At 47.2% G+C, this 26,829-nt stretch overlaps 2 protein-coding genes across 4 annotated transcripts; both read right to left on the bottom strand.

Moving 5' to 3' along the window:
• Nucleotides 1–10,467: 10,467 nt before the first annotated feature.
• Nucleotides 10,468–19,837, bottom strand: heatr6 (HEAT repeat containing 6). The gene is made up of 20 exons (XM_018730524.2): nucleotides 19,519–19,837; nucleotides 18,678–18,785; nucleotides 18,334–18,474; nucleotides 16,793–16,908; nucleotides 16,425–16,539; nucleotides 16,169–16,270; nucleotides 15,420–15,563; nucleotides 15,026–15,306; nucleotides 14,701–14,878; nucleotides 14,389–14,595; nucleotides 14,168–14,267; nucleotides 13,633–13,997; nucleotides 13,396–13,518; nucleotides 13,217–13,303; nucleotides 12,981–13,115; nucleotides 12,597–12,719; nucleotides 12,229–12,353; nucleotides 12,032–12,131; nucleotides 11,477–11,681; nucleotides 10,468–11,315 (listed from the first exon to the last, which is right to left on the bottom strand). The coding sequence occupies exons 1-20, from the start codon at nucleotides 19,810–19,812 to the stop codon at nucleotides 10,738–10,740; spliced, it is 3,627 nt and encodes a 1,208-aa protein (XP_018586040.2). The 5' UTR covers nucleotides 19,813–19,837; the 3' UTR covers nucleotides 10,468–10,737.
• A 2,586-nt stretch (nucleotides 19,838–22,423) lies between these two features.
• LOC108921270 (dynein light chain 2, cytoplasmic) lies at nucleotides 22,424–26,782 on the bottom strand. 3 transcript variants are annotated; one of them, XM_018730664.2, is made up of 3 exons: nucleotides 26,728–26,782; nucleotides 23,149–23,285; nucleotides 22,424–22,939 (listed from the first exon to the last, which is right to left on the bottom strand). In XM_018730664.2, exons 2-3 carry the CDS (start codon nucleotides 23,278–23,280, stop codon nucleotides 22,802–22,804), a joined length of 270 nt encoding a protein of 89 aa, XP_018586180.1. In that variant the 5' UTR covers nucleotides 23,281–23,285; nucleotides 26,728–26,782; the 3' UTR covers nucleotides 22,424–22,801. The 3 variants fall into 3 exon arrangements, with proteins under 3 accessions (XP_018586180.1, XP_018586181.1, XP_018586183.1); XM_018730665.2 differs by lacking the exon at nucleotides 26,728–26,782 and adding an exon at nucleotides 24,949–25,230; XM_018730667.2 differs by lacking the exon at nucleotides 26,728–26,782 and adding an exon at nucleotides 24,289–24,389.
• Nucleotides 26,783–26,829: the final 47 nt, after the last annotated feature.

The raw sequence follows: 26,829 nt of genomic DNA, 5'->3' as shown, positions 1-26,829 counted from the left end.
AAGGGAAACGAATGTACTCTGTTCCAGAGAGTAACCTGGACCTTGCCTGCTAAGCACTCATGCATAAACAATGTCATAGACACACATATGATAATTCATGATGCTGCAGATGTTATGAGTCCATGTTTTTTTTTATATATAATAGATGAAGGTTAATCAGTTTCATTTGAGTACTTGTTTCTTTCACCGAAATGTGACTGGAATTTATTCCTTCTATTTGTCTGCTTCCACTAATCTTACTTTAAGTTCTTACCTTGTGTTTTACCTGCATTGTTCCTTATACCCCAGCCTGGCTGTATCAGATATATGTGCATAAACATGGCATATTGTTGCCCCACTTATTGTCCAGCACAGCAGCAGCAACAACATTTTGAGGATACTACAACATTCAACTTATGCATTTATTTTCCATTTAATCACATCTGCAACAAAGCAAGTTTTATCTCTCAGAAATCTTGGTATGGTATATGTTAGGCAAAATCTCAGCAGTTTCCAAGCGCCTTTAGAAGCCCATAGGCAATAGTGCCAGGAGGGTATACTTTAGCTGAAATAGGTGTGTGTTTGTGTAAATTGTAGCTCCAGTCGCACTTGACCTTGCATCACTCCAGTGGTAAATTTGAAATTCTGTAACGAAATTGTTCTTTCTTTTCTTTTCTGTACTGTGTTTTACTACTGTGTCTGACGTTGTTTGCTTTCATTTTTAAAATTATGCTAAATGAGTTTTCTGAAAATTCAAAGAACAAAGGAGAGCAGAATAAAGTATTGTGTCTGATGGCAAGCCTCCTTCCAAGAAGTCCCTCTCAAACACGTATTCATTTCCGTACCGGAAGCAGTCGGGAGAGCTTTCCAAAAAGTGTCTCGTAAAGAGAGGAACAACAAAACGAACCCTCGCTCCCAGGGACTCTATCAGCCTACATAAACGTTGCAGTGCAAGGCAGGGAGATGTGATTGTGGATAAAGGATTAATATCAGTTCCACGTAACAAACACTGTGTGTCCGAACAAAGAAAAACCAAAAGCGGACAAACGTAGTTAAAGGTAAAGGTGTGGCCTGTGGTGTGAGAAAACCCAATATCCAGTAAGACCGAATACATGTGTACCCGTGTTGCAACTTACCTGTGCGTAGTTTTGTAAAGGTACATTCTCTAGGTACAGCTGTTTCTGTTCAGAAATGTGTTATTTTCTTTTATTATGTGGCGTAGCAAGTCAGAAGTGTCGGACTTGGGTCCTGGAATTTCAAATCTGTGCTGTTGCTGCTTTCAGACCCGGGGCTGAATTTGCGGAATTCATTACACTTATGATGTATCTGAGCTGCAACATATTTTGGCAAATAAGTGTACATGGATAACTCGGTTAACGTTGTAATTTCACAATATGAGAACTGGCAGAAGAGCTGCTGAGCATATTCTGCCCAGAATGGAATCAAGGTCAGCTATGGCCCCAGTTTAAAGGCAAGGAAGAAGGAAATAAAGGGATAAGCGGAATTTTCTGAGCAAAATGTCAGATATTACAGGAACAGTATGCACCACACTAGACAAACAACTGTGGACTGCGCAACAGACTGGGCAGAGCGGAAGAACGCACGGAACTTTGCGATACGTGCTTGTGTGTCTTTGTATGTGTCTGTTTATGTACAGGGTGAACATGGCATCACAGCGCTGTGTGAAAAATAGGCTGAAGTTATTGACGACTGACAGCCTCACCAGTAGTAGTAATGATCACCAGCCTTTTTAGGAAGAAATCCCCCATACACGTCCACGCTGCACCCATGTACAGCACAGTACGCCTATATATTACACCGCTTTCCACCTGGGCGCTGTCTTCCTGCTCATGCCAACCGTGTCCTCATCTCTGAAGATTCAACAATGCAACCAAGAGCAGCTTCTGCATGTGCTCAGTGCCTATATACTGAGGGGTGTCATCTTCAATTCCCCACCCCACCCCCCCACCCCCCACTGGCGCCACCTACTGATACAAAAGGCCAATAGCTGTCCCATGAGACTTGATCTTGCGCACCCTTTTAAATTTTCTTTCTAACCTCACACTTTCCTCCAAAGGGGTTTCCAGTGTTAAGCTCCTTACAATGATTTAGACAGTTGAGTAATTTTTACTGCAGCAATTCAGGGTAAGTTACCTTGATCAAGGGTACTGGAGTAGGAGCTGGTTTTACCTGGGTACTCTGTGGCAGTGATAACCGTTACAATACCTGCTGACAATATGAATTGTATCTTAGAATTGAAATATAGAAAACAAAGAAATATGCTGAGGGCCAGTCTTAATGAATATGGGGTGCAGGCTGGCCTATTTTAGTTGATCCTTCCGGAAGTTAAGGTTATTTCAAATTAGGTATCAGAAATACATTTATTTATTTAGCAGACACATTTTCCAAAGCAACTTCCAGTGAACTCTATGTAGTGTTATCAGCCCACACACCTTATTCAGCCAAGGTGTGTTACACTGCTAGAGACACTACTTACACTGGGTCACTCATCCATACATCAGTGGAACACACTCTCTCTGTGTCACTCACACACTATGGGGGAACCTGAACAGCATGTCTTTGGACTGTGGGAGGAAACCAGAGCACCCGGAGGAAACACACGCAGATACAGGAAGAACATGCAAACTCCACACAGACCGAGTGGGGATTGAACTTATGCCCTCTCATACCACCCAGGTGCTCTGAGACAGCAGCGCTATTCCCTGTGCCACCATGCCCCTATATACTGTATGTACACATTAAATTGGAATATACTGCAATATATCACACTGTGGTAAAAACAAACCACTAGTTCTATTTATTAGCTTGTATTTTCACAGAAAATTTGTTAAAACCAAACTATAGTATAAAGAAATCTTTTCTGTGTTCTCTTCAGCAAATTCTTTAAAGATTTTGTTTTTGGCTTGATCATTTTGGATAATATTGCAAGGCCATTGTGTGTCTGTCTGGGAGGAAGTTTGATCAGTTCCTTTCCCTTAACACTCTGCACCGCCACCACCCCCCAACCTCTTCTTAGGGTGTTCTGTATTTTTCAAAGCTAGGGTGGCAGCCCTAGTATGGGGCTCCCTGTGGGTGCGGGGGCCCAATCGGATAAAACAGGTTCAGCTGGTCTCAGGCCAACCCTGGACATGATGGTAACTTCCATCGCATTGACCTCGCAGAGCTGTGGTCTTCGGGTCATGGCGCTGGGCTCTGATGCCCACTCAGGTGAGATCATGTGACCCACCCTGAATTAGGCCTCAGAAAGGTGGCGTGTGGGGTCCCTCTCTGTGCTGGTTCTCATGTCTGGAATGATAGCAAGAGCAACATTTCGTGGCTGTGACTATGAGAACCTCAAGAGCAGAGGGGAGGTACGTATACAATGAGCTGCGGGACGAGGAAGATGCTGAAGGAGATGAAAGAAGCTGCTTTTGGTGTCATGTCCTGTTCCTTCACCCAGCCTGATGAAGAGGACAATGGGAGGCAGACATGTAGGGGGGTGCGACACTAGAAAGGGGACACAAGGTAATTCTGAGTACTCTGTGCCCCAGACCTGATTTGCAGGTGCTTCTGTAGTCCCTCTTCAGATATCACAGCCCAATCCTCCCATCAGTCAGTACCCAGAATGCACTTGGATGGGGTAATGAGAGCAAACCAATGAGAGATGCGGACAAAGGTCATGTGACTACTATCCTCTTGTGCCCTTGTGCCCTATGCGATTAGGGATTCAAGGGCAATTACCTGCATGGCCGGGCATGAAGGACCCTCATTATGCGCAGGCACGCATGAAGCATTGTGATTTTGTACCCAGAACCCAGTAAACAAACACAGAGCGTGCAAAACCGTTACACAACCAGCACCTGGACTGAGATGGGCAGAAACCTGATGTCCATGACGACCAAGGGGCCACAATGAATGGAAAGACTTTCATCAGATAGGAAAAGCAAAATACTTTGGTTCATGAGCAGGTATTTAGTCCAATAAGGAAACTGGCATGTTAGTTTATGCAGCACTAACAGGAAAGGGAGTCTTTTACAAGACTTGACACATTCTTCTTTACGCTGGCTGTCCCACACCAACGCTTATGAGGAGCATGCGCAGCTGTCGTACCTCTCGTTCAGTCCCACCAGTGGATACCAGTTCACGCACCACAGGTCATACCAGCTCACAGGAGGCTGGGGGATATGATAAGGGTACGATAAGTGTCATCAAGTCTAATTTCAACTCATGGTGACCATTAGCACCAGTTTCTTGGTAAAGGAGGGTACCAAGGTGGTTTACCACGACCTTCTTCCTTCTTCCATGCAAGTTTTTTGTATTGTGAACATGGGGAGAACATGTAAAAGTAGCACAGTGACCCAGATTTTCACCTGACAACATTACCCGCTGCGCCACTGTGCTGCTTCATTTTCTCCTCTACATTTTGTTTTCTGAAAGATACGCTAGAAGGGCTTCACTAACACGCCGGCTGAATTAAAACATCCGCAGACTCGTAAAAGTGAATTCCGCACATTCTTCAAGAGTTCAAGTCCTAAATGTTTCAGAGAAAAAAAGGTATTTGTGACAAATGAAATAACGTACGTTCATAGATAGATAGGTAGATAGATAGATAAACTTTATTGATCCCACAAGGGAAATTATTATGTTACAGCAGCAGAACACAAGTCAGATATATACTTGCAATACATATTAAAAAAAAAAAAAAAACATGTAAAACAAGTGGAAAAATACAAGATAAAAATATAAGCATGTACAATTATATATACAGTTGGAAGAATAAAAGAATAAAAAGTATATTAAATAAATAAATTAAAACAGTATGTAGTGCAACAGTAAAGTGCAAGTTGTACAAAACGGTAATATAATCATTATGAAGTAGTAACAGAATGAACTGACAATAGTGCTGAATAGTTCATCTGTCACACGGAGGTGAGCAGTTGTACAAAGTTATCGCGGACGGTAGGAATGATTTCCTGAACCGTTCTTTACGGCAGCGGAGCTGAATGAGTCTATTAGAAAATGAGCTTCGCTCTCTCTGCAGTGTGCTGTGAAGTGGGTGGGATGGAACGTCCAAAATGGAGAGCAGTTCGTTCAATGACCTCCTATTCCTTACCGACTCAAACGTCTCCATGTTCTGTCCAATGATGATACCGGCCTTACGGATGAGCTTGTTCACCTTGCCTGCATCTCTGGCATTGATGCCGCTCCCTCAGCAGACCACGGCAAAGTAGATGGCGCTCGCAACAACAGACTGGTAGAAGATCTCCAGCATCTTGCTGCACACATTGAAAGATCTGAGCTTTCTCAGAAAATAGAGTCTGCTCATTCCCTTCTTGTACACAGCATCAGTGTGGTCCCTCCAGTCCAGACCGCTGTTCAAATGGACACCTAAGTACTTGTATTTCTGAACAGTCTCAACCTCCTCCCCCAGAATCTTTATGGGTCTGACTGCAGTTCTTGTCCTTCTAAAGTCGACGACCGTCTCCTTGGTCTTCCTGACATTTAGGAGCAGATGATTCCTGCTGCACCACTTGACAAAGTTATCCACCAGGTGCCTATACTCCAACTCCTGTCCATCTCTAATACACCCCACCACTGCGGAGTCATCAGAGAACTTCTGCAAGTGGCATGATTCAGTATCATACTGAGAGGTGTACAGAGTGAACAGGAATGGTGACAGAACAGTTCCCTGTGGCGCTCCTGTGTTGCTAACCAAAACATCAGACAAGAAGCTCCCCAGCCGTACAAACTGAGGCCTGTCTGACAGATAGTCAGAGATTCAGGAGACCGTAGATGCACCGACACCCATCCCCAGCAGCTTCTCACTCAACAAAAGAGGTTGGATGGTATTAAAGGCACTGGAGAAGTCAAAAAACATGATCCTCACAGTGCTGCCACTACCATCCAAGTGAGGATGAGCTCGATGCGGCAGATAGGCGACGGCATCATCCACACCCACATGAGGCCGATAGGCAAACTGAAGAGGGTCCAGACTAGATTTTACCTGTGGTCTCAGCTGCATCAGCACCAGTCTCTCCAGTACCTTCATAACGTGGGACGTCATGGAGTTGACAGAAGATGCGGACAGAAGTGAGTCTTAAAGAGGTGCGTTCTGAGACCCTTCTTGACTGGTGGTAGAGATTCAGCAGTTCTGAGTGAGAAAGGGAGGTCATTCCACCGCACTGGAGTCAGAACTGAGAAACTCTGGGCTTTTGATTTTGGACGTCTTATGGGTGGGATCACCAAGCAGCCAGAGTTTGGGGAGTGTAGCAATGTGGTTGGGGTTCTTACAGACCTTTCTGAGGTCTGTAATAGTGCATTTTATCTGAAACATATCGAAGTCAGAATTGAATGCAGCGCTTGACCGGCAACGTACATTATTTGCCACAGAGCAGTTATTTTGCCATGAGAACACGATTGCTGTTGCAGACACTCTGGTCAAAACAGGAGCCCTGTTGTTAATTGTCTCTACGGAACAAACTTCTGAAAGCAGCGGAAAAAGACTAGAAACAGGCTACTGTGTAACTGGGCCTTTTTTGTTCCCTTCCAATTAAATGGGATTAAACAGCAACACAAAACCTGTGTTCGGGTAAATCAAATAACTGCTCAACAGCTGCTCACCTGGAGCCCTGAGCTAGAAATTTAAAAATGTACAGTTGTGAAATATAGAAAACCTGTTTTTATTTGACTTGTTCTTATGACTTTTCTCCGCACTCTGTTCTCTACTGCAGAATTTCTCTAACCCTGTGCCACTTAATGGGAAATCTAAGGTTATTTATTATGACAAGAGTTAGACGGGGAAGATTCGCACTCAGCGAGCCGTGGAATCGGTCATGCTCACACACCTGCTGCTCATGCCAACTCATCTTGGGAATTGACTGGGAGTTTTGTACTTCTGGATTAAATCGCATGCTGTGGGACATTGGTTCCAACGTTGGAAGTACAAAACTCCCAGTCAGTTGACACCAACCGCGGAAGCCTACGGGTTTTGATATCACCTTGGGAACCTCGACAGACACCGAACAGAACACTCTTCTCAGGGAAGATCAGATGGATTTGCCCCTTAGTGTGGGTTTGCATCCCTGTGACATGGTCTGAACATGCTCACCAAGTTGTGCTCTGGTGGGAATTAGGTTTTCTTAAGGAAAGAGAAAATCTGAGGATGAAATGTCAAGAGGGGAATTGCAAGAGCACCTTCTGAGCTGAGTACAGGATGAGCAGCTGCTTATCGAATAACAAAAAAAGTGACAACTGTTTATATTTCTCCATATATAAGAAGACGAGCAAAAATGATTAAATTAAGATCTGCCCGATAACGAGTCGGTGGCCTTTAAAACTTTTTTGTTGGTTGCGGTTCAATGGCGTTGGCAGAGGAAGGGATTCGTTTTGTTAGGGGTCAAGCAGATGAACCGTGTGTGTTGCCTAGGTGCTCAGATAAGCACAAACGCACGGTTAACCTCCCAAGGGACTGGACTCTGCTCTTACCCCTCTCCCCCATCCCGGTTCAAGCCCATCACATTCCCCAGAGGCTCAACAAGTGCCAGCACACATCTCCATTTAACCTGAGATACAAGAACCAGGCCAACAAGACAAAACGAGCATCCTGGAGGACGATTGTTCTCTAAAACACACACGCAGTCTGAAACCGCTTGTCCCAAGTGGGGTCGTGGCAAGCCAGCGCCTAACCCAGCAACGCAGGGTGCAAGGCTGGAGGGGGAGGGGACACACCCAGGATGGGACGCCAGTCCATCACAAGGCACCCCAAGCAGTACTCAAACCCCAGACCTGCCAGAAAGTAGGACCCGGCCAAACCCGCTGAGCCACTGCACCCCCTCTCTCTAAAACACCTCATCCCATAAACTGCTTCGAACCCCACGTGCTTTCCGACACACTTTGCTGAAGTATAACAACAGTCACTTTACATTTAGCTGACAGTTTTCTCCAATTATTTACACACACACATTTTCTGAACCGCTTGTCCCACACGGGGTCGCGGGGAACCGGAGCCTACCCGGCAACACAGGGCATAAGGCCAATTATTTACATACATGGGCAATTTTACCAAAGCAATTCAGAGTAAGGACCTTGCTCAAGAGTACTATAGCCAGAGGGGGGGGATTCAAACCCACAACCTTTGGGTCCAAAGGCAGAAGCTCAAACCGCTACACTACTAGCCACCCCTTATTAAGCTTGTGGTGTTTACAGTAATGAACAGAAATGAATTGGTGAAATTAAAATTGCATGTGGATGTGTGCTTGGAACAGGGTGAAGGATGGGAAGCAGTAACACCGCATACGCTATACTCTAGCCTGCAGTCAGCTGTGCCGCACCGTGCCACGTGTCTGTCGGTAAGAAAGTCGACTGTCAGGTGACTTCATCAGAGGGGCACGGTTCGGTGCTCGACCCTCCGCCTTCCGCGAGGCGTCAAGATCTCGCGGACGAGCGCACGAGAGGAAAAGGCTGCGCTGGACCGAGGTATCGCACCGATGGAGGTTTGTAAAGACGGAAGCATCCGTCTGGTCCACATCGGCCAAACGACCTTGTTAACCGCTTCGGATCCCCCGCAAAAGTTTACGCCGCGTCCGTCCATTTCGCGTCCAATACTTTCACGATTCCGTCCCGTGGTAAAATAAAACCGGAGCCACGTAACAGGTGCAGCGAGCTGGTTCTTGTGAAACATTGTCGTACCTTTGCTCGTGACCTACGCGAGCCCATTAAGCGAGACAACAGGTAACGCCGGCACTTCTCACCTTCGACCCGGCCTCCATAATCGTGGATTCTTCATAGTACGCAAATATCTGCTTTTTACGGCCTCTTCGGGACTTTTATTCCCGAACTTTATTTGCGTTCTCTTTTACACTTTTATGATGTGGTTATACTCAGACTGTAAAAAGGCTTGTATACATCACATGCCGTGAGGAAGAAACGATCCAGCATTATTCCCAGTTTAAAATATTCTTACAGCACACTTTTTTCTTTTTTTTTTTTTTTTAAACACATTTTATCAGTTTATACCAGCTGGAATTTTAAGTAGCTTACTCACCTGTTGGGAAATGAAGCAGCAACCTGCTGTATGTAAGATTTTCAACAGGCATTTTCTGACTGTAATAAAGCAACGTCTATTTTTCTAACCAGTAACCCGTGTTTACAGTGCCTACACTACTAAACCGCAGTGAAAGGCTCTTTTCTGTGGTGTAAATCTCAGCAAAAGTACAATTTATGTATTACATTAAGAGAAGGAGACAAAGCTGCAGACATGTGACTCAAGTAAACCTAGTTTGTCACCTACCACTTGCTGCACCGAGGTTCATCGTTCATGTAGGTGCATAAAACACAGGATAGACAAATCCTGATACCCTCCTACAAATTTTTCCCTTTTTTTTTTTTTTTTTAAATATTATGAGATACACGAGCAAGCAAAAACAATGCCGGAGTAGAGGCTGAATAAAGGCTTTATCTGGCGATGCTCATGAAGTTACGGTGCCTGAACATTTACACCGTATCATGAGCTGGAGAGATCTTGGGCGAAGCGGATCCGTAAAAGGTGAATTTTCAGACCCTACTTGAATGCAGACAGAGATTCAGCAGTTCTGAGTGAGAGGGGAAGGTAAAGAATGAACAAGCCACAGGTTTCGATCACTGCAGGGACTCAAAGTGGCTTTCGATCACTTTCTCATATGATTCCTGAGGAAAGCATAGAGGAAATAAAGGGGCATTACATTACATCACTTCACAAAACAGACGAGAAAATGGATTCTGTGCCTACAGAAGAACGTGTGGAAACATTGCCATCTATATTTCCACTGCATTAGTGACAAAACAATGCTTTACTACTCCATATGAATGAGATTAGCACATTTTTATATTTACAATGTGTTTTTATGGTCTACAGTACACGGTCGTCGGTAAGTTTATGACATGTAATCTCAAAAGCTTACTGCTTCTCTTAATTTCAGGACTGGAGCATTTTTCCTTTTATTTTATGCCATTCAGCATAAGCTGAAAACTGAGCGACATGTCGTTTTCATCTGTTTACCTTTGAACAATCTGAAGCATTAAATTCTGCATATGTACCAAGATCAGTTTAATATGTTCATTCCAGTTTAATCAAAAAAAAGGAACATAACTGCTTTCTCCCAAGTAAAAATTGTTTTGAGACTTTTTCTCAGTAATTTCCAACTATACAAGTCCTACTTCCAGTCTTCAGTCACAGCTTAATAATTTAGTAGAAAAAGGAGGGACGGCGCTGCAAATAATAATGGGAATGAAAACCGTCGGGACCACAGGGCCCTCTGCTGGACACAGCACCTGTCCTCTGGGCCAGAATTCAATGTTTCGGTGACAAACACATATCAGCAAATCACACATCCTGTTAAAATCAAACCATTTTATTTTTCTATAACATACTTTCCAACAAGTGACCTCTCAGCACTTAACCTAAAAGAGACATGCAACAAGTAGCATTAATAAAAATAAAAGGCATTTATTGCATTTAATCTTCCTTAGTCGCAAGACCAAAAATAAGAGGAGCACTGCAAGACCCAACAACAGCAAACAAGGCATCAGTCAGTCGTTCAGGAAAGGAAGCACATGATCAGGAGCAGAAGACTGCCTTTGTGTTCAGTGCGACAAGCCCAGCAGAAACCACTTCACTCTGCAATGCTGCTTTTCGTGACTCGGGCCTACTAACACCTGCAAATTCTTGCCAGTCCCCAGAGTCTCATCCACAAAGGACCTGCGCCGCACAACCCGGGCCCCTCAATACAAGGGCGAGGGAGCTTGGGACTCGTGGCAGCTCCTCAGCACCTCCTCCAAGAAGCTCACTACCTGGGTCTGGGCTTCACGGGTGTGCGGACTCATCTCAGGGAAGCTTCGCAGGTGCGCCACAATCTCCTCCAACCTCCCCAGCTTCTCCTGAGGTTGGCAGGATTCCCTGACACCGTCATTCTCGGGCTGCCCCTGGTTACCCTCGTCCAGGTGGTAGTGCGCGAAGTAGGCGTGGAGCGCAGGGCGCGATTCCTCTGCTAGCGGGGCAGCAACAGCAGGCAGGTCGTCAGGCTGACACAGGCTCATCAGGTGCAGCAGAGTGCGGCAGAGCTGGGTGCGCAAGCCAGCACAATAGCGGTACTCCAGGAAGTCTTCTGCCTCGTTGCTGCACTCCAGCGCCCGTGCCAGGGCGCGCCACAATTTTCCGAACTGCGCCGCGCCGCCGTAGCGATCGCGCTCCGCCGGCACCGAGAGGGCAGCCGCTGACTTGATCCGTACCTTAAAGTTCCTGCAGCAGGTCACTGCCTGGGACAAGGCAGAGTAGGCATCGGCGGTCCAGGGGGCGGTGCCTAGCACAGAGAGCGGATGTGACATGATTCCTTATTTAGCTATTGCCACTTGTTGATCGCTAATAAAACTGGACCTATGTATGACTTCACAATGGAGAGAGAGGCGTCTGGTTCATTTTTGTTTGCGTTGCGAGACCGGTCGGAATAACGCCACTTCTTACCCAAGGGCAAGGCTGGGTTCCGGAAGGCATTACCCAGGGCATAGCAGGCGTTCCAGCGCACCTTCATGGTGGCATCACTCCGCACAGCGTCAATCAATGCCCGCACTGCCTCGTCCATTGGGCCCTCGAACCCTGACCGAGACAGGTGGGCTGGCTGCAGGAAATGCAGCAGGTTCCCCAATGCCCGGACCGCGTTGCTCTTCACCTGTCGTGTGCCACGAAACAGGGACTGATTTCCAAACAACACGAGCTTCTCGCTGTCACATGGCACACCTTCAGACTCAACAACTCCACAGTTTAAAGCTCAAAGATCTAATGGTTGCCTTGATGACAGGATGAAGTCAGCCACCGAAGATTGTACAGTGAACAACACTGATTTTGCACTCATACCCTCCCTCTGCCCCAACTTCCCCTGAACCCACTCAGCCTCACCCTTCAGGCACCTTCTGTCACTCCCTGTAGCCTTTACCGCCGTTCACCTGGTTCTCGCACTATCCTGGTCCATCCCCGTCTATGTACTCCATCCTTCTGCTCATCGCCTCAGTCAATACTCACCCTGTCCTTGTCCCCAAGGCAGGCAGAGGTAGCTGAGCGTAGCATCTTCAGCAACAGCATGTCAGAGAACTCTTCCTGGAAGTCCCGCCCCACCGATGCCCTGGGTGAGGGCAGAGGAACAGAGCAGAAGTTGACTTCTACCATTCCCCATCTACCCTATCTCATCTGGTCCTTCGGCCCGCACCACAGGGACTCACATGTTCACAATCAGCGTATCGGTGAGGTTGCCGAGCGACCAGGCTGCCTTGGCACGCACGTTGGGGGATCGGTCTTCCAGCGAGGTTAGGATTGAGTTGGCCGTATCCGCCACGAACATCACATCCTGAGAGCAAAGAGGAGACCGGACGATCACTATCTAAATTGACACGTACATACTGTACGCATCTGTACGAAAGCATTAGAGCGTGCACTCAGGGACAAGTCTCATATGTGTTAGTGGGCTACACTTTGGACATGACGGTGTGGTTCTAACAGAGACAACTGCTGCCGACTCCATAAGTTTAGTATTTTATACCAGCAGAAACACAACAGGACCACATCTGATGTATCCTTGACCTCCACTTACCTCTCGGAGGCAGGGGAACAGAACATAGACACCAAGGGCCCTGACAGCTGCTGCCTTCACTGGGGAGTTTTCACTATAGGACAGGCCCAGTAGGACCGTGATGCACAACAGCTGACTCTTATCCTGTGGACCCACACACACACACACACACACACACACACACACACACACACACACACAAACACACCCCGATGCAGTGGAAGAAGACTGATCAAAGAACGCTGTACTTCTGAGGCAAAGAGAGAAGCTCAAATTTACACGAATTTTAACTGGCAAGGTAATTTACAGAATTAAAAAAAAAAAACCAATATCAAATGTCCAGAATACAAACGTTTCTGGAACTCAACGATCAGGTTAGTGCAGAAGCATTTCTGGCTTTCTCACAGGCAGCTGGGTGAAGGCCTGGGGCAGGATGGAGGACAGGATATCGCAGGCGCTGGTCTGCAGGGTCGGATGAAGCTCATTCTGCAAGGCGCCCGTGAGGGGTCCGCTGAGCACCTCTAGCCAGAACTGGACTACCTGTAACAGGGAGAGCTGTGCTTAGACGCGCACGGAAGCCGCGAAGCTGGAGCGACTCTTGGGCTGACGCGCCTAGAGAACACAGACCAGGCGGCACTGACCTGTCTGACTGGCACCCTATAGGCCTGCTCTGTGGCAGAGTCACCCCTGTACTGCTGGATGATTCCCGAGCCCAGTTCCTCCAGCAGCTTGGCAAAGACATGGGGAGAAGAGAGTATAAGTCAAACTCTGACAGCATCACTCACACCGGGCTACAGATGTGATGAGGATGGGGTGTTACCTTGGCGCCATGCAGCTGGATAGAGGGGTCAGTCTCCCGAAGGCACTGCGCGCTCACCTCCCCAAGCTCTAGTAGATGAGCCTGCACCAGGGAGAAGTAGCCCCTCACCAGATGGGCCAGCACCTGCGATCCAAGGGTTAGCGCAACGAAGAGCGGGTAACGAGACGGATTATGAAAAAACAAAAACGTGATGAAAAACAAGTTGCTAAAAGTAATATTACTTTGAGGAAACTTCACCTGGAGGGCCTCCAGCCTGACTGGCGACGGTTCAAGAGCACCAGGTGCGGCAGCGCCCGCGTCGCTATCCGAGCAAGGATCCTCACGTGGCTGTACGACCAGCGATACGCACAGCTGCAGCAGCCAACACTGACTCTGAGAATTTCCCTCCGGGAGCCTCCCACAGGAGGACGGCGCTTCCTTCTCGGGGCCGCTCCTGCCGCCCTGCGGCTGAGCCTCTTGAGGAGTGGAGGGCCCGCTTAAAGCCCCGCTTGCAGAACCGGAGCCAGGGGGCTGCTGCAGGAGAAGCCGAACCTCTGAAAGGGGAGCCTGGGCAGAGACCACTGCTCCCAGAAGGGTGAGACTGGACACACGCACGTTCACATCTGGAGTCGTAGTGGGCGGGGGGAGAGATGGGATAGAAAGAGAATTAAGGAGCAAGGAATCCAGGAGTGGAGTAAAAGACATTAAAAAAAAAGAAAGTCAGATGTCTCCTCTAAACAGCACAACCACTCCCACCCATACCCCAGCACCCCAGCTTTGCTCCACCCCTCACCTCGGTGAGAGACATACGGTCCGATCTGTTGCCACAGCGTTTTCAACAGACCGGGACGCAGGCGGCCGTATGGAACGTTGCACACCAGGTGGGCCAAGCACTGCAACGCAAGAGCACGGTGCCGTGGAAGGCCCACGGTCACACATACGCAGATATAGCAAATATAGCAGAAAAGCACGCGGTGCGTCGGCTGCGTGCGAGAGAAGGAAAGAGGTGCCCACCTTGATGACCTGGGTGAGAGTCTGCGAGGAGGACTCGGCTACCAGGGCCAGGACAAGCCCCCGGTGCAGCTCCCGCAGGCTTCCTGCCAGCGTGACAGAGAAGGGTGTGAAGGCCTGCCGAGGGGCGCCCGTGTCCTCCGCTGCAGAAAGGAACTTCCTGGAGCCCTCGAGAAGAGCCGAGAGCACCTGGAGGGACCCCGCCCGCACCTGTTGCGGTTCAGAAACACACGTTCGGGAGGTGAACCGCATCCTCTCTCACCGATTACGTGCCGGCGTGAAGAAACACTGGTGCGACCGGCACGTTTCGCTCACCTTGGGAGAGGGATCCTTGAGAGCGATGGTGAGGAGGGTGAGGGCCGGGGGGCTGCCGATGCTCGGGGCATCAGGGACGAACGAGGACCAGTAGCCATACAGCACCCGCTTCTCCACGCACTTGACCGCCGCAAGGAAACAGTGCAGCGCCCCTTGCCTCACACGGGCCTGGTACAGCCTGCAGGAAGGGCACAACGTATAGCGCCGGGCTGGGGTCCGATCACAGCAAACTATCCCAACGTCTACTTTGTTGCACAATGTTCAGAGGCGGACATCAACTCTCATCCGCCGACAATTACTTTTCGCGTGAAATTTTCGAGCGCACCTGAGTTTGCTCTGCATCCCCCCCTCCGGGTCTGAGAATTCAGAGTCTGAGCTGCTTCTCTTCCACGACGGGTAGAGGGAAGGGGGGGCTTCTCTTTGGGCAACGGAGGACGGACGTCCAGCGTAGGTGGGCCCCAGGGACCAGTGGCTGTGGGTTTCTCCTCCGCCCGCCTTCCTGGGGCTTTGTCGCACCTCTGCCTCCTGAGCCTCTTCATCGTCCTCACCATGCCCAGCCTCGGGCTCTGCCTTCTTACTGCGACCACGCGATTTTCGCTTCTTATTCTACGAAAGGAAGCGATTCATTGAGAGACTTTTTTCAATTTCTTCATCATGACATGGAAACAACGCATAATAGGGACGGATAAGGGGAAAAAAAAAAAAAAAAGAAGCCACACCCCGGGCTGCCTGCTCTGAGCTGGAACATCTCTTGGGGAATCCTCTTTAGCAGCGGGGACTCCCTCATACTGGGGCAGTGGTGTAGGGTACAGGATGGTTGGCATCTCCAAGTTTATTCCCCATAGCCCAAAGAACATATATTTCTGTGGGAAAAGGACACTTATTTCGATGCTTTATGCGAGTTTCTCAGCACTTGCATTCCAATTTTTTGCGGCCGTTTACATCAGCGTCGGCTAAACGAGTAAATAAGTACCGACGACGAAATACTTCGCGTTAGCACTCTTTGCACTTTATAAAACCAAAAACATACAAATATTAGTCTTTTGGATATTTATTCATTTAGCTGATTATTTTCTCCAAAGCAGCGCACAACATTAAGTTTGTGCGCTAAGGCATTTACAATTATTTACCCATTAATACAGCTGGGGCGTTCTTATTGGAGCAATTTAGGGGAACGTACCTTGCTCAAGGATACTAACCCAGAAGAGGGGGATTTAAAACTGGGTTCTCTGACTGCAGACCAGCAGTTCTAACCACTACGCCACCTGCTGCCCCTAAGCACACAAGTACTAAAGTGAGGACCTGCAGTTCACCTGCTAGGATCTACAGCTGTTATACGCTGGTCCAGTTGCTTTTTCCCAATATTGCTCTTACAGAAGGACCTGGTGTGACGCACAAATGGCAAATTACTGCCACTAAGACGATAACGACGGCTGAGAGCGAGTGCACGTCTGTCCATCATCAGCACCTTTAACACAGCCAGTAAGGTGCCCAGGTGTTCGCCTGCTGTCAGCTTCCCTTTTGCTCCATTCAGGTAGTACTGCATCCCTTTCAGGGCATCTTGCAGGAGCTAGGAGACACAAAGAGAGAGAACCCGAGTGGGTGTTTGCATGGAAGTGAATGCCTGTGAAAGACGGAGAGGGGAAAAGCACAAGGGAGTGCGGGAGAGAAACGTCGAAGAAAAAATGCTGGTGGGGTGGGTGAGGGAGAGAGGCAACACTGACCATGCAGAAAACGATGTCGTCCACGTTGGGAGGCCTCGGGGCCTGCAGGATCTGCAAGAAGGTCTGGAAGCAGACGCTCCTGTAGGACTCCTCTAGGTACGGCTGGCCTGGGAGCCTGTTGATGGGTCAGAAGTCAATATTTCAAGAATCCTTTTACTCAACAGCTCACTTAGGTTGATCATGCAGGATGCACTTTATAAGTACATTGTGCTGCATTAACACCGTGTGCGTATGGGGGTAAGTAGGAATAAGTAGATGGATCACTGTGTGATCACTTGTGAATTAATAGGCGTACTACTGTGCGCGTGCACACAGAAAAAAGAGGGGTATTACTGTGTGCGAAAGTGTGAGCGAGCGCACTGGCTCACCCAAGACAAAGGTTGGCCAAGCAGTGAACGGCAGTACGGCGCAGCTCCAGGTCCGGCTGGCTGGGAGAACTGTACCGCACCAGGACCCCTCCTCTGCCCAGGAGATCTGGCAGGTACTGGGTAGGAAAATGGTAAGATGATGCTACGTTGTACTAATATTTTTACCGTCGAATTTTGAACTTTGCTGAAATACCACTAAAGCTGCACGGTATGGAAGACCTTCCCAATAATATGGCAGAAAATAATGAATTAAAAGTACTCTACCCCAGTAAAAGTCAATATTCACCTTCGTAGAGACCGCAAAATATTCTGTTCTTCCTTTTCTGTAATGTTTAACACGGACATTAAACTGAAGTAAAATTGAGCGTACAACCCCCTCACACACACGCACGCGCGCGGCCTGAACCGCTCGGTCCAGTCGGGGTCGCGGGGAGCCGGAGCCTAACCCGGCAACACAAGGCGTAAGGCTGGAGGGGGAGGGGACACACCCAGGACGGGACGCCACTCTGTCGCAAGGCACCCCAAGCGGGACTCGAACCCCAGACCCACTGGAGAGCAGGAGCCGGTCCAACCCACTGCGCCACCACACCCCCCCCCAAGTGTACAACCTCATACAGAAAAGAATCTACATTAATACATGAAAGATTCAAAACACACTAAGCATATGTTGATCATATACATGGCAAGAAACAATGAAAACCATGACAAGTAGCAGTTTCCCAGAAATTTTACTATATGTGACATATGATATATAACAGTATATGTTAGATGGTCTTTCATTTAATAATTTATCCTTAAAAAACTGATTTAAATTGAATGTATTATAGTGTAAAGGGGGGGGCGTGGTGGCCGGCAGGCTTGGCCAGTGCCCGACGTGCGGCGGGTCTACGGTTCAAGCCCTGCTTGGGGTGCCTTGCGATGGATTGGCGTCCCCTCCTGGGTGCGTCCCCTCCCCCCTCGGCCTCGCGCCCTGCGTTGCCGGGCAGGCTTCGGTCCGCCGCGACCCCGCTCGGGACAAGCGGTTGACGACTTTGGTTGGCTGGTTGGTATTATTGTGTGGGAAAACTGGAAAAAAAAAACTGTGAGAAATGACAATTTGGACTCCCACTTGTTCACACTACCATCTCAAGAAAAATATACAAGGTGAGATTGCCTCACTGTGAATTTCCCTTGATCCTGGTGAAAATTATGATTATGCTCGGAAATCTGACTTCAGGCCTACACCAAAAAGTGCGTTACATGTAGGGTACAGAAACACATCAGCGCGGATGAAATATCTACTTCCTACTCGGTCACTGGATTTCAACCACCTCGCACTCAAAATGAGGAACCCTCGCAAGACTGAGCAGAGCTTGCACCTCTGCACGTATGCATACATTAAATATGTACGGCCACTTGTCCAATCGCTCGGATGGTGGGTTTCGCTATGCCCATCATTGCCCCCATACACATGCGACGGCGTTGCTTCCGAAAGGGGAGGGAGGGGGTGAAAGGAATTAAGGTCTGAAGATAAAGAGCAGGCGTCAGAGTGAAGACCATACCTTCTGACACTTGGGCCCGTTGCCGTACACCAGCGCCGCCAGAGCCTGGAGGATCTCCGCGTGGGTCCACGGGCTACAGGCGGCCAGAGCTCGGGTCGAGTACGACACCAGGCGGTCGAAACTCGGCTCGTCCACAATCACCTGACGGGATACACGCCCTCAGTCCCGAACACACCTCACTGTAACTGGCCTCACAATTAGCCTGAGCGCAGATAAGAGCAGCAGTACACGGTGGAAAGCGAGCCTTTCATCTCGGCGCTTTGCACCGCGATATCATCACGGCCAATAACTAGAAACAGTATTCTTTTCAAGTATTGCCGCATACCACCTGCGGGTTATATTACCTGCAGTCGGTTGAGGAGGTGATGGGTCAGCTGGCAAAATTTTATAACGAGATGCTCCTGATTGTACTTCACGAGCCTGCTGGCTTGCACAAGCAGAGAGCACACGTCCTGCGGGCGAAGGGCCAAAAAGGCGGTTAAAATATCGCGACGGAACAGGCGAAACGGACTCCGTTCCATTTTCACAGGCCTGGAACGGAAATCGAATCGAGATACGGCCGTTTGGCTCGACACCCCCGAAAAGGGCGCAGCCGATTTCCTTATCAGCAGCACTCAATGAATATAATAAAAGTTACGCATGGATACAATAACATATGGGGACACACTAGGCTTGCTTTAGACTGGGAGGATACGCCCTGCTCCCTTGTTAGAACTACGTTCCCGTTATTATGCTGATCCAGCTGTTAGCGCAGCGGTTAGACTTCGGACCCAAAGGTTGCAGGTTCGATTCCCACCGGCTGAAGCACCCTTCTTGAGCAAGGTGCTTACCCTAAATAACTCCAGTAAAATTACCCAGCAGGTCTATTAATCATTAATGGACAGATAATTGTAGGTAGACTAATGGAGAAAAGCATCAATGAAAAGAATAATTAATTAATATTTATTGTTAATAAATGTTATATTATAAATATTGTAATAAACAGAAAATAATTATTTATTAAAAATATAATATGCAGCAGTTATAAAGATGTGTGTAGAAAAATTAAGCGTGATTATAATGGTTGAGTTGATTCATGATGATTATTTACTTTCATTAATAATGTTCTTAATTTTTAACTAATCAATTGTTATAATATTGTGCTGTACGTTAAGAAATCGTGACTAGGATGCGTGACCCACCCACCTCTGCTCGAATAGTATAGCTGCCCGCGTAGTCGCTATAGTAGTTCTCCGAAATCAGCTGGTCGAAGAGGAGGTTCAGCTCCGTTTTGAAACTCTCCATATCGGAGGGGGTGAGCGAGCACAGCTTGGAGTAACAGCGGCTGAACTGCACGCCGGGGCCGCCGGACTCCCCTCGGCCCAGGCCCGCGCAGCCGTTCACGCTACACGCCGCATCTCCTGAATGGTTTATTGTGGAGAAGTCGAGAGCGCAGCGGGGAGCACCGGAGAGCGAAGGAACGGCCGTGTTCGCCGCCATCTTTGAGAGACTGGGCGACGGTTGCCGTGGCAACCGGAATCCACATCCGAGGTCAAAGGTGAAGCGATCTGACTTTTTCCGGCGTTGCCGTAGCGCTGCTGGTGCGCAGGTTGGGGTCGCGTTTATAAATATAAATGGGGTTGAAATAACAGTACGTGCTAGAAGGAAATGTGATATTTTAATAGCACAAAACAAAATTATGATAATGTAGTTGCAAGAACGGGTGACACGTGACAGGGAAATAAAGTGATACGTTTTAATGAACGTTTTACTGTCTACAAATGGATTCTTTCGTTGTCGATGATCCGTCACTTCAACTCCATTGGTTCAACCGTTCTGTCCGGTTCCTTAACTAGTTACATTTATTCATTTCGCAGACGGCCTTTTCTCCAAAAGCGACGTACATCTCAGAGAAAATACAATTTTGTGCATGACCGTACATGATCATTAGAGACACAATTGCAGACATGTGATTCTTAAGTAAACTTAGTTTGTTTCTTTCCACTATCATATTTATGCCCCCAGTCGTGTTCATGATCGCGCGAGTAGTAGGTGCATTAAACTCGGACGAATCCTGATCACCTTCTTCCTACAATTTTTTTTTTTTAATAAGGTACACTAACATTTACGCACAATTATACAGGAGTCGCGGCTGTTAAATTACAATATTATAAATTACAATATTATAATACAAGATAAACGTGTATTAACTGTGTTTATTTTGCTCACAGTTCTGTGTTGCTTTAGCCATCAGTGCATCAGTCCAGGTGGGAGGGGCAGGAAGCTCCCTCATGTATTTTACGGCTTAGTTGGCTGCGGTCGCTTCGGACACTTCGCGGTGTCTTCGATGGGAGGACAATGCAATTGGAGTCTTATAAGTAGTAGAACACATAATGCCCGGTACCCCCCCCCGTGAGACCACCGAGCGGTTGCTCTTGTGTACCTGGCGATCAGCTCGTTCCTTCTCCCTCGAGAGCCACTTGTCCCCGCAGCCCGTCTCTTTAAATGTCTTGAAATCGGCACGGCAGCAGCACGGTGGCACAGCGGGTAGCGCTGCGACAGCGCCTGGGTGGTGCGAGACGACGTGGGTTCGATCCCTGCTCAGTGTGTTTGGAGTCCGCGTGTTCTCCCAGTGTGTGCGTGGGTTTCCTCCGCGGGTGCTCCGGTTTCCTCCCACACTCCAAGACATGCTGTTCAGGTTCCCCGTAGTGCGTGAGTGACACAGACGGAGTGTGTTCCACTGATGTATGGATGAGTGACCCGGTGTAAGCAGTGTAAGTCACCATGGTGAATAAGGTGTGTGGGCTGATAACGCTACGTAGAGTTCACTGGAAGATGCTTTGGAGAGAAGTGTCTGCTAAATAAAAGTAAATTATTTATGGTCAACGCTCATTTGTTCAACTATGATTAGGTGTCAGGGAAAAGTACGTTGTGATTGTACTGACGCACCCCTAAAGCGCTTCCAAGAGTCCTCCGATTTATGCGGCGGAAGCGGTGCGGTAGCCGAGCGCTGAGCTGCACCGCTATACCTTACCTTACATCCTACATCTTACCCGCGTATCAAGACAGTGCTCCGCACCTTTCTGATAGCAGGCATTAAAGCTGACAAGGTTATCTCCCAGTGAAGGTCTTTGGTTCGAATCCCACTCTTGCTCTCAATCGCTTAACCCAATTACTCCCGTAACACAGCTCTTGAGATGTAAATTGGTACATAAATCTGAAATAGTCTAACATTGTAAATCACCTGGATAAAATAGCTTTATGCTGCTGCGCACCAATTTCTCTCCTGTTACCCTCTTTTGTACCGTGTTTTTGCGTGGTTGTTTATACCGAGCGGGGGACGAACCAAGTTTCCCATATTTGTACTTAAGTACTATACTGCAGTCTGATCAGCTCACAATGAAATGGGTGATTTTGGTCTTTCCATGGTAAGAAAACTATATGCCCTTGGTGAAGTATTGATTATATAGGATGAGAGATTGCTTCAGCTTACCAGAAAAATTACTGTCCTATAGCAACAGTGAAGTCAAGTATTCCAGAAGCAGCACTCCGCAGACTTCAACAAGTGTCAGTACACATGCAGAGCAGCAAGTAGCCATTTTCCACAGAGTACATGTTAGAGGGCAGCAGATAGTGTTGCTGTTAATGCTATACCTTAGAGTACAAGAACATAATCGAAAGATTTTGTTTCCACCTCCTGCTCCAGTACCATTGAGCAAGGTACTTACCCTGAACTGATGCTGCCAAACCCACAAGCAATGGGTAAATATTTGTAAACGGTAGCTAAGTTGTGGAAGTCATGTTGGAGAAAAGCATAAGGTAAATTATACGATTTACATAGACCGTAGAGTTTATGCCACATGTTTAGTCAAGCCCCATCACTTACAGCAATTAAAAAAAACCATGGTCTTGATTTAGTTATCCTGCCAAACAGCTATATTAATCTTTGCCTTTGGTCAAGAGAAGGGAGTGTAGTCAACAGATCATTGATGTAGCAGCTCAAGTGGTACATGAGGTCATAAAATAAGCATTTTTTAAAAAAAAAAAAAAAAAAAAAAAAAAAGCTTCAGACAGATAAGGGCTCTCCCCACAGTAAGTGATGCAACAATGATTTTGAAATAAGTGTAGAACTATTCTTTATTATTCACTTAAAGGCCACTTTCAAAGCATTTTATACAACTTGAGTGCAATAACAAAATAAAAGTAAAAAGCATTAACAAAAATCTCCTCTTGTTGCTTATTTTCCAGCAACTAAAAAGCAAGATTTTTACTGCAACATATTCACGTCAAATATTGTACACCGTCCATGCATTTGCGCACAGCCAGTTTTTTTTTTTTTTCCTTTTTTAAATAGTGCGTCTTTGCTCTCCCCCCCCCCCTCCCCTCTGTGTGTATTAAGTGTGTATATGGAGGAGGTGAAGCATTAGCCATCAGTGCATCAGTCCAGGTGGGAGGGGCAGGAAGCTCCCTCATGTCAGTCATCTATGGTTTAGCCAGACTTGAACAGCAGGATAGCCACCTGACCCAGGTAGAAGTAGATGAAGTGTTTGGTTTCGTGCGTTACGTAGCTGCCGAAATTCCGGCCCACAATGCAGTGCCATGTGGGGTTGTACTTCTTGTCGAACTCCTAATGGGAGGGACAAAACACATTGTAGGTAAGCAAGGAATATAAGAGGCTGCCTTAAAATGATCAGTGAAAGATCACACTTAATACCAAGACCACAGCTGTTTAGTAGCTTTAAAAAAAAAAAATAATGACAAAATTCACACCTTGTCGACATCTCTGCTCCATACAAAAACCTTAGCTGAATACTGCCCCCCCACCCACACACCCACCTTTTTAATGTAGGCGGCGATGTCTTTTTCAATGTTGTACTTTTCCATCGCCTGTGTGGCACAGTCCACTGCATCCTGCTGCATGTCCTCAGACATGTCAGCATTCTTGATCACAGCCTTTCTGTCAGTCATGATGCCTGTGTGCAACAGTGGAGGAGGAACACACAGGTTTAATAGAACGAAGTGAAAAAATATTCCAGGCTTTTACTCTGGCCCGTAAAGTGTGGAATTTAAGCAACGTCTTCATTACCATGCATGAAATAAATGCAGATTCAGAGCCGATTTTTTTTTTTTTTTTTTTAAAAAGCTGAATTTAACACCTTTGCTGCATGAACTGTAGTGAAGCAAGGCGTTAATAATGTTACATTGTGCTGCAGATCACGATCATCTCCACTCGGCAGATCCAAGCACTTGTGGTTTGAGGGCCAGACCCAACCAACATCCACCCCCTCACTGCTCAACAGGCTGGATCCTGAAAGCTACAGCTACCTTCTCCACATTCCACTGGCATCTGCTGTTCCTCAGCTTACTACTCATTTATTCGAGTTATTCAATACAACCCATTTAACTGTTTCTGCGGTGTGCCCAACAAGACACCTACCCCAAATGCTCAGTCTAGATGGTTGTTGCACTGAAGTGTCTAATGGAAATGTCACCCTTCCGAGTTCAAAACACAACCTCTAAAGACTTCAAAAGCCACAAGAGGGAGGGGGGGAAAAAAAAAAAAAAAAAAAAAAAAAACCCCACACGTGTTCTGTTGCTCAGGGCAGGAGGAGAGGACATCCACGTTCAAGTGCGTTTCCTTAAATGTCCAACTCCCAGACGTAGTCACTTTCTTCCTGGGCTGCCTCCCACCCCAAGGGGACAGCACTGTTGGCCACAAAAACCTTCATTCTTACACGTTCTTTCACACTTCCACGGCTTGGCTGCAGCCCACTGAATACATACAAGTTTTAAGAAAAAGAGATAAAAATAAGCAGAAGTAGTCTATTTAATAGAGCCGCTGCCAACACAGGCAGGGTCATCTCTCAACGCCAGCGTAGAGTCATGAGTCATAAATTAAAGTTCTGAAGTTGGCGCAAATGAAGGCGGGCAAGATTTTGGAAATCACAGCCACCCGCTCCACGGAAAACAAAATACCTGCGAGGTGCCGCGCAGCGCTTCCGCTCCAGGGCTGCGCGCCAAACACCGCGGAGATCTCGAGAAACACGCCGCGAGCGGCTCAGAGCCGCGCGTCGCACGTGATTCCCAGGTGCGTCGTTTCGAGCGCGCGGCCGCAGCGCGCTCCGCTCGGCGCCGTCCGGGCGTCGTTACATAACGTCGCTTCCCTCCACAGCGCACGAGCACACCCGCCACACTGGGGCGCGAGCGCGGCAGCCGTTAACGCCACAACACCGCTAAAACGGCCCGTGCGGCACGATTAACACACCGTACGGGCTGCGCGACAATACGAGGTGTATCCAACGGAAGTGATTCGTCATTTGTGGACAACCACGAAAACAGTTCATGCAAAACCCGCTTTTTTAAAAAGAAAAAAAAAAAAAAAAAAAAAAAAAAATCACAACGTCAGTACACACGGAATCTCGTCAGCACCTTGCATGATGTACAGCTGCGCTAAATCTGCCCGGCAGCGCTGTGCAGTAGCGGCCCTGCAGCGCTGCCCCGTCATAAATCTGTGCAGCTGTACATGTGGGAGGGTCATTTGGTTCGGTTCACATCACACTTGCGTTGTCAGTAAAAGCAGACGGTTCTGCAGCATGCACGAACACCATATGATCGCATACTCTGTGGCTGGCTCACCCTTTGTTGAACGTTTGTTTCTTCAATCAGTGTGGCTTCCCGGATGATACCGGTTTTCCCCACCGCCGCTGTTGCTGCTAACTCGCGTTACACCTTAGCCGCTTCCACGGGTGACTCGACTGCTGTTACAATTTGCTTGTGGCTGATCTGCGGGTTTCTGCCCCGTTAAAATACCTCCCCCCACCCTCCGCACTGCCGCACGAAGCCGTCATTCCCATTGGTCGAGAGGCGGCCTCTCCCCGCGAGCCGCATGCATTCTTCTCCAGCTCCTCTCTGCCCGCATCTTATTTCAGCCCACAATGCACCGGGCGCGCAGCGGAGAGGTGAGCTAAAGCTTCTTCCGAATTAACTTTTTGTCGTCCAGTTTGAGAGTTCCTGTTTTTTTTTTTTTTCCCCCCCATCTCGAAACGTGCAACGTAATCTGAAACACTACATTACTTGTTTTTTTTTTTTTTTAAATACTTTGGAAGAGTGACATTTAAGAAAGGTCTCCATGTTAGGGAGCCCTTAGTCTAGTTTTGTGGTCTGAGGGGCCACGTGCTGGGGGCCGGTCATAGTTGTGTATGTCAAATTAATCAATTCAAAGAATGTGCTAGAATTTAGTTTTCCCATTGTATACCACAAATGCTGTTACCTTTTTGTTCTTATGAACTGTACATAATTTCCATGCTTAATAACCAGATTGAAGTTTAAAAAGACACACACTGAGACCCTGAGTTAGTCCCCAGGGGAATTAGGACCCAAACAGCCAGGTCTAGTACAGTACCAATTACCAGTTCTGGCATTATTTCATCAAACACTTCTATACAAATGTTTGACTTCTCTATACTGTTTAAGTTTTCTTGGGTAGTTTTTGTTTCATGCTTTTTCATTGTTACAGTAGCCCACTACATGTATTTGAAAGACATTCACTTTCAAAGTCAGTTCTAAAATGACTAAATTAAAAGTGTGCTCTGTTAATTGTGGTCCTACGGTGTTGTTTCTTATGGTCAAACCCTGGGGTTACCTAATCTTCTGTAAGAACTCAAAATACCAATACCAAGCACTTTAATTTGAGTACAAATGGGCAACAAGGATAATACCTGTATGGGACAAATTACAGAGAATAGTCCAAGCAAAGCAACATAACTGCTCTGTGTCAGCTGGTGCAGAAGAGCTGGGATGACATGTTGGTAAATTCTGAGACTTGACCAAGTACCTTGAGGAAAAACTAGTTTCTAGCAGTACACAAACTTTTTTGACTGGTACAGGGTTGTATACAAGTCAGATCTTGTTCACAGCAGACACATTCACTGGGGTCAGTCACTTATGAACATTTAATTGCCTTGTGATACTATTAAGATATATAAGGACCTTATAAAATACCAGTTTCAAGAATTAGACATTTTGCTGATGGGTTTAGTCCCCAAGCTTATATTGCATTATTCATGTTATTCAGGAATATAGGAAGCGTTTTAGAATCATGAAGGGATAAGAAACGTACTATAAAGAGCCGCTGGGAGTCTGCACTATGACGACTCTTAAAATCCATCAAGGCATGTGAGGTTTAAGGTACCTGTCTTGGAATTGAATTTGTTCCCAAATGTTACAAACCCAGACTCAAACTCACTGCATTTTATAGTCTTTATTAAGGAGACAAAGACACTAAACTAGAAGAGATCACTTTAAAACAGCTCATCCATTTACTTATGACGAAAGCCAAGTACTGTAGTTTTTTCATTCATAAACTACCACAAAGAAACCAAACCAACCCTCCCAACACAACACCCTTCTATTTACCATGCTCCTCATGTGGAATCCATCCAAGTAGACTGATCCAGCCTCCTGGTCCTCGCTTTGCTCCTTATCTCAAAAGTTAAAATAAAAAGAAAAGGCAGACTC

This window comes from Scleropages formosus, chromosome 4, assembly GCF_900964775.1.
Source record: "Scleropages formosus chromosome 4, fSclFor1.1, whole genome shotgun sequence".
NCBI classification, from domain to species: domain Eukaryota; kingdom Metazoa; phylum Chordata; class Actinopteri; order Osteoglossiformes; family Osteoglossidae; genus Scleropages; species Scleropages formosus.
This window is presented reverse-complemented; position numbering and strand designations above follow the sequence as displayed.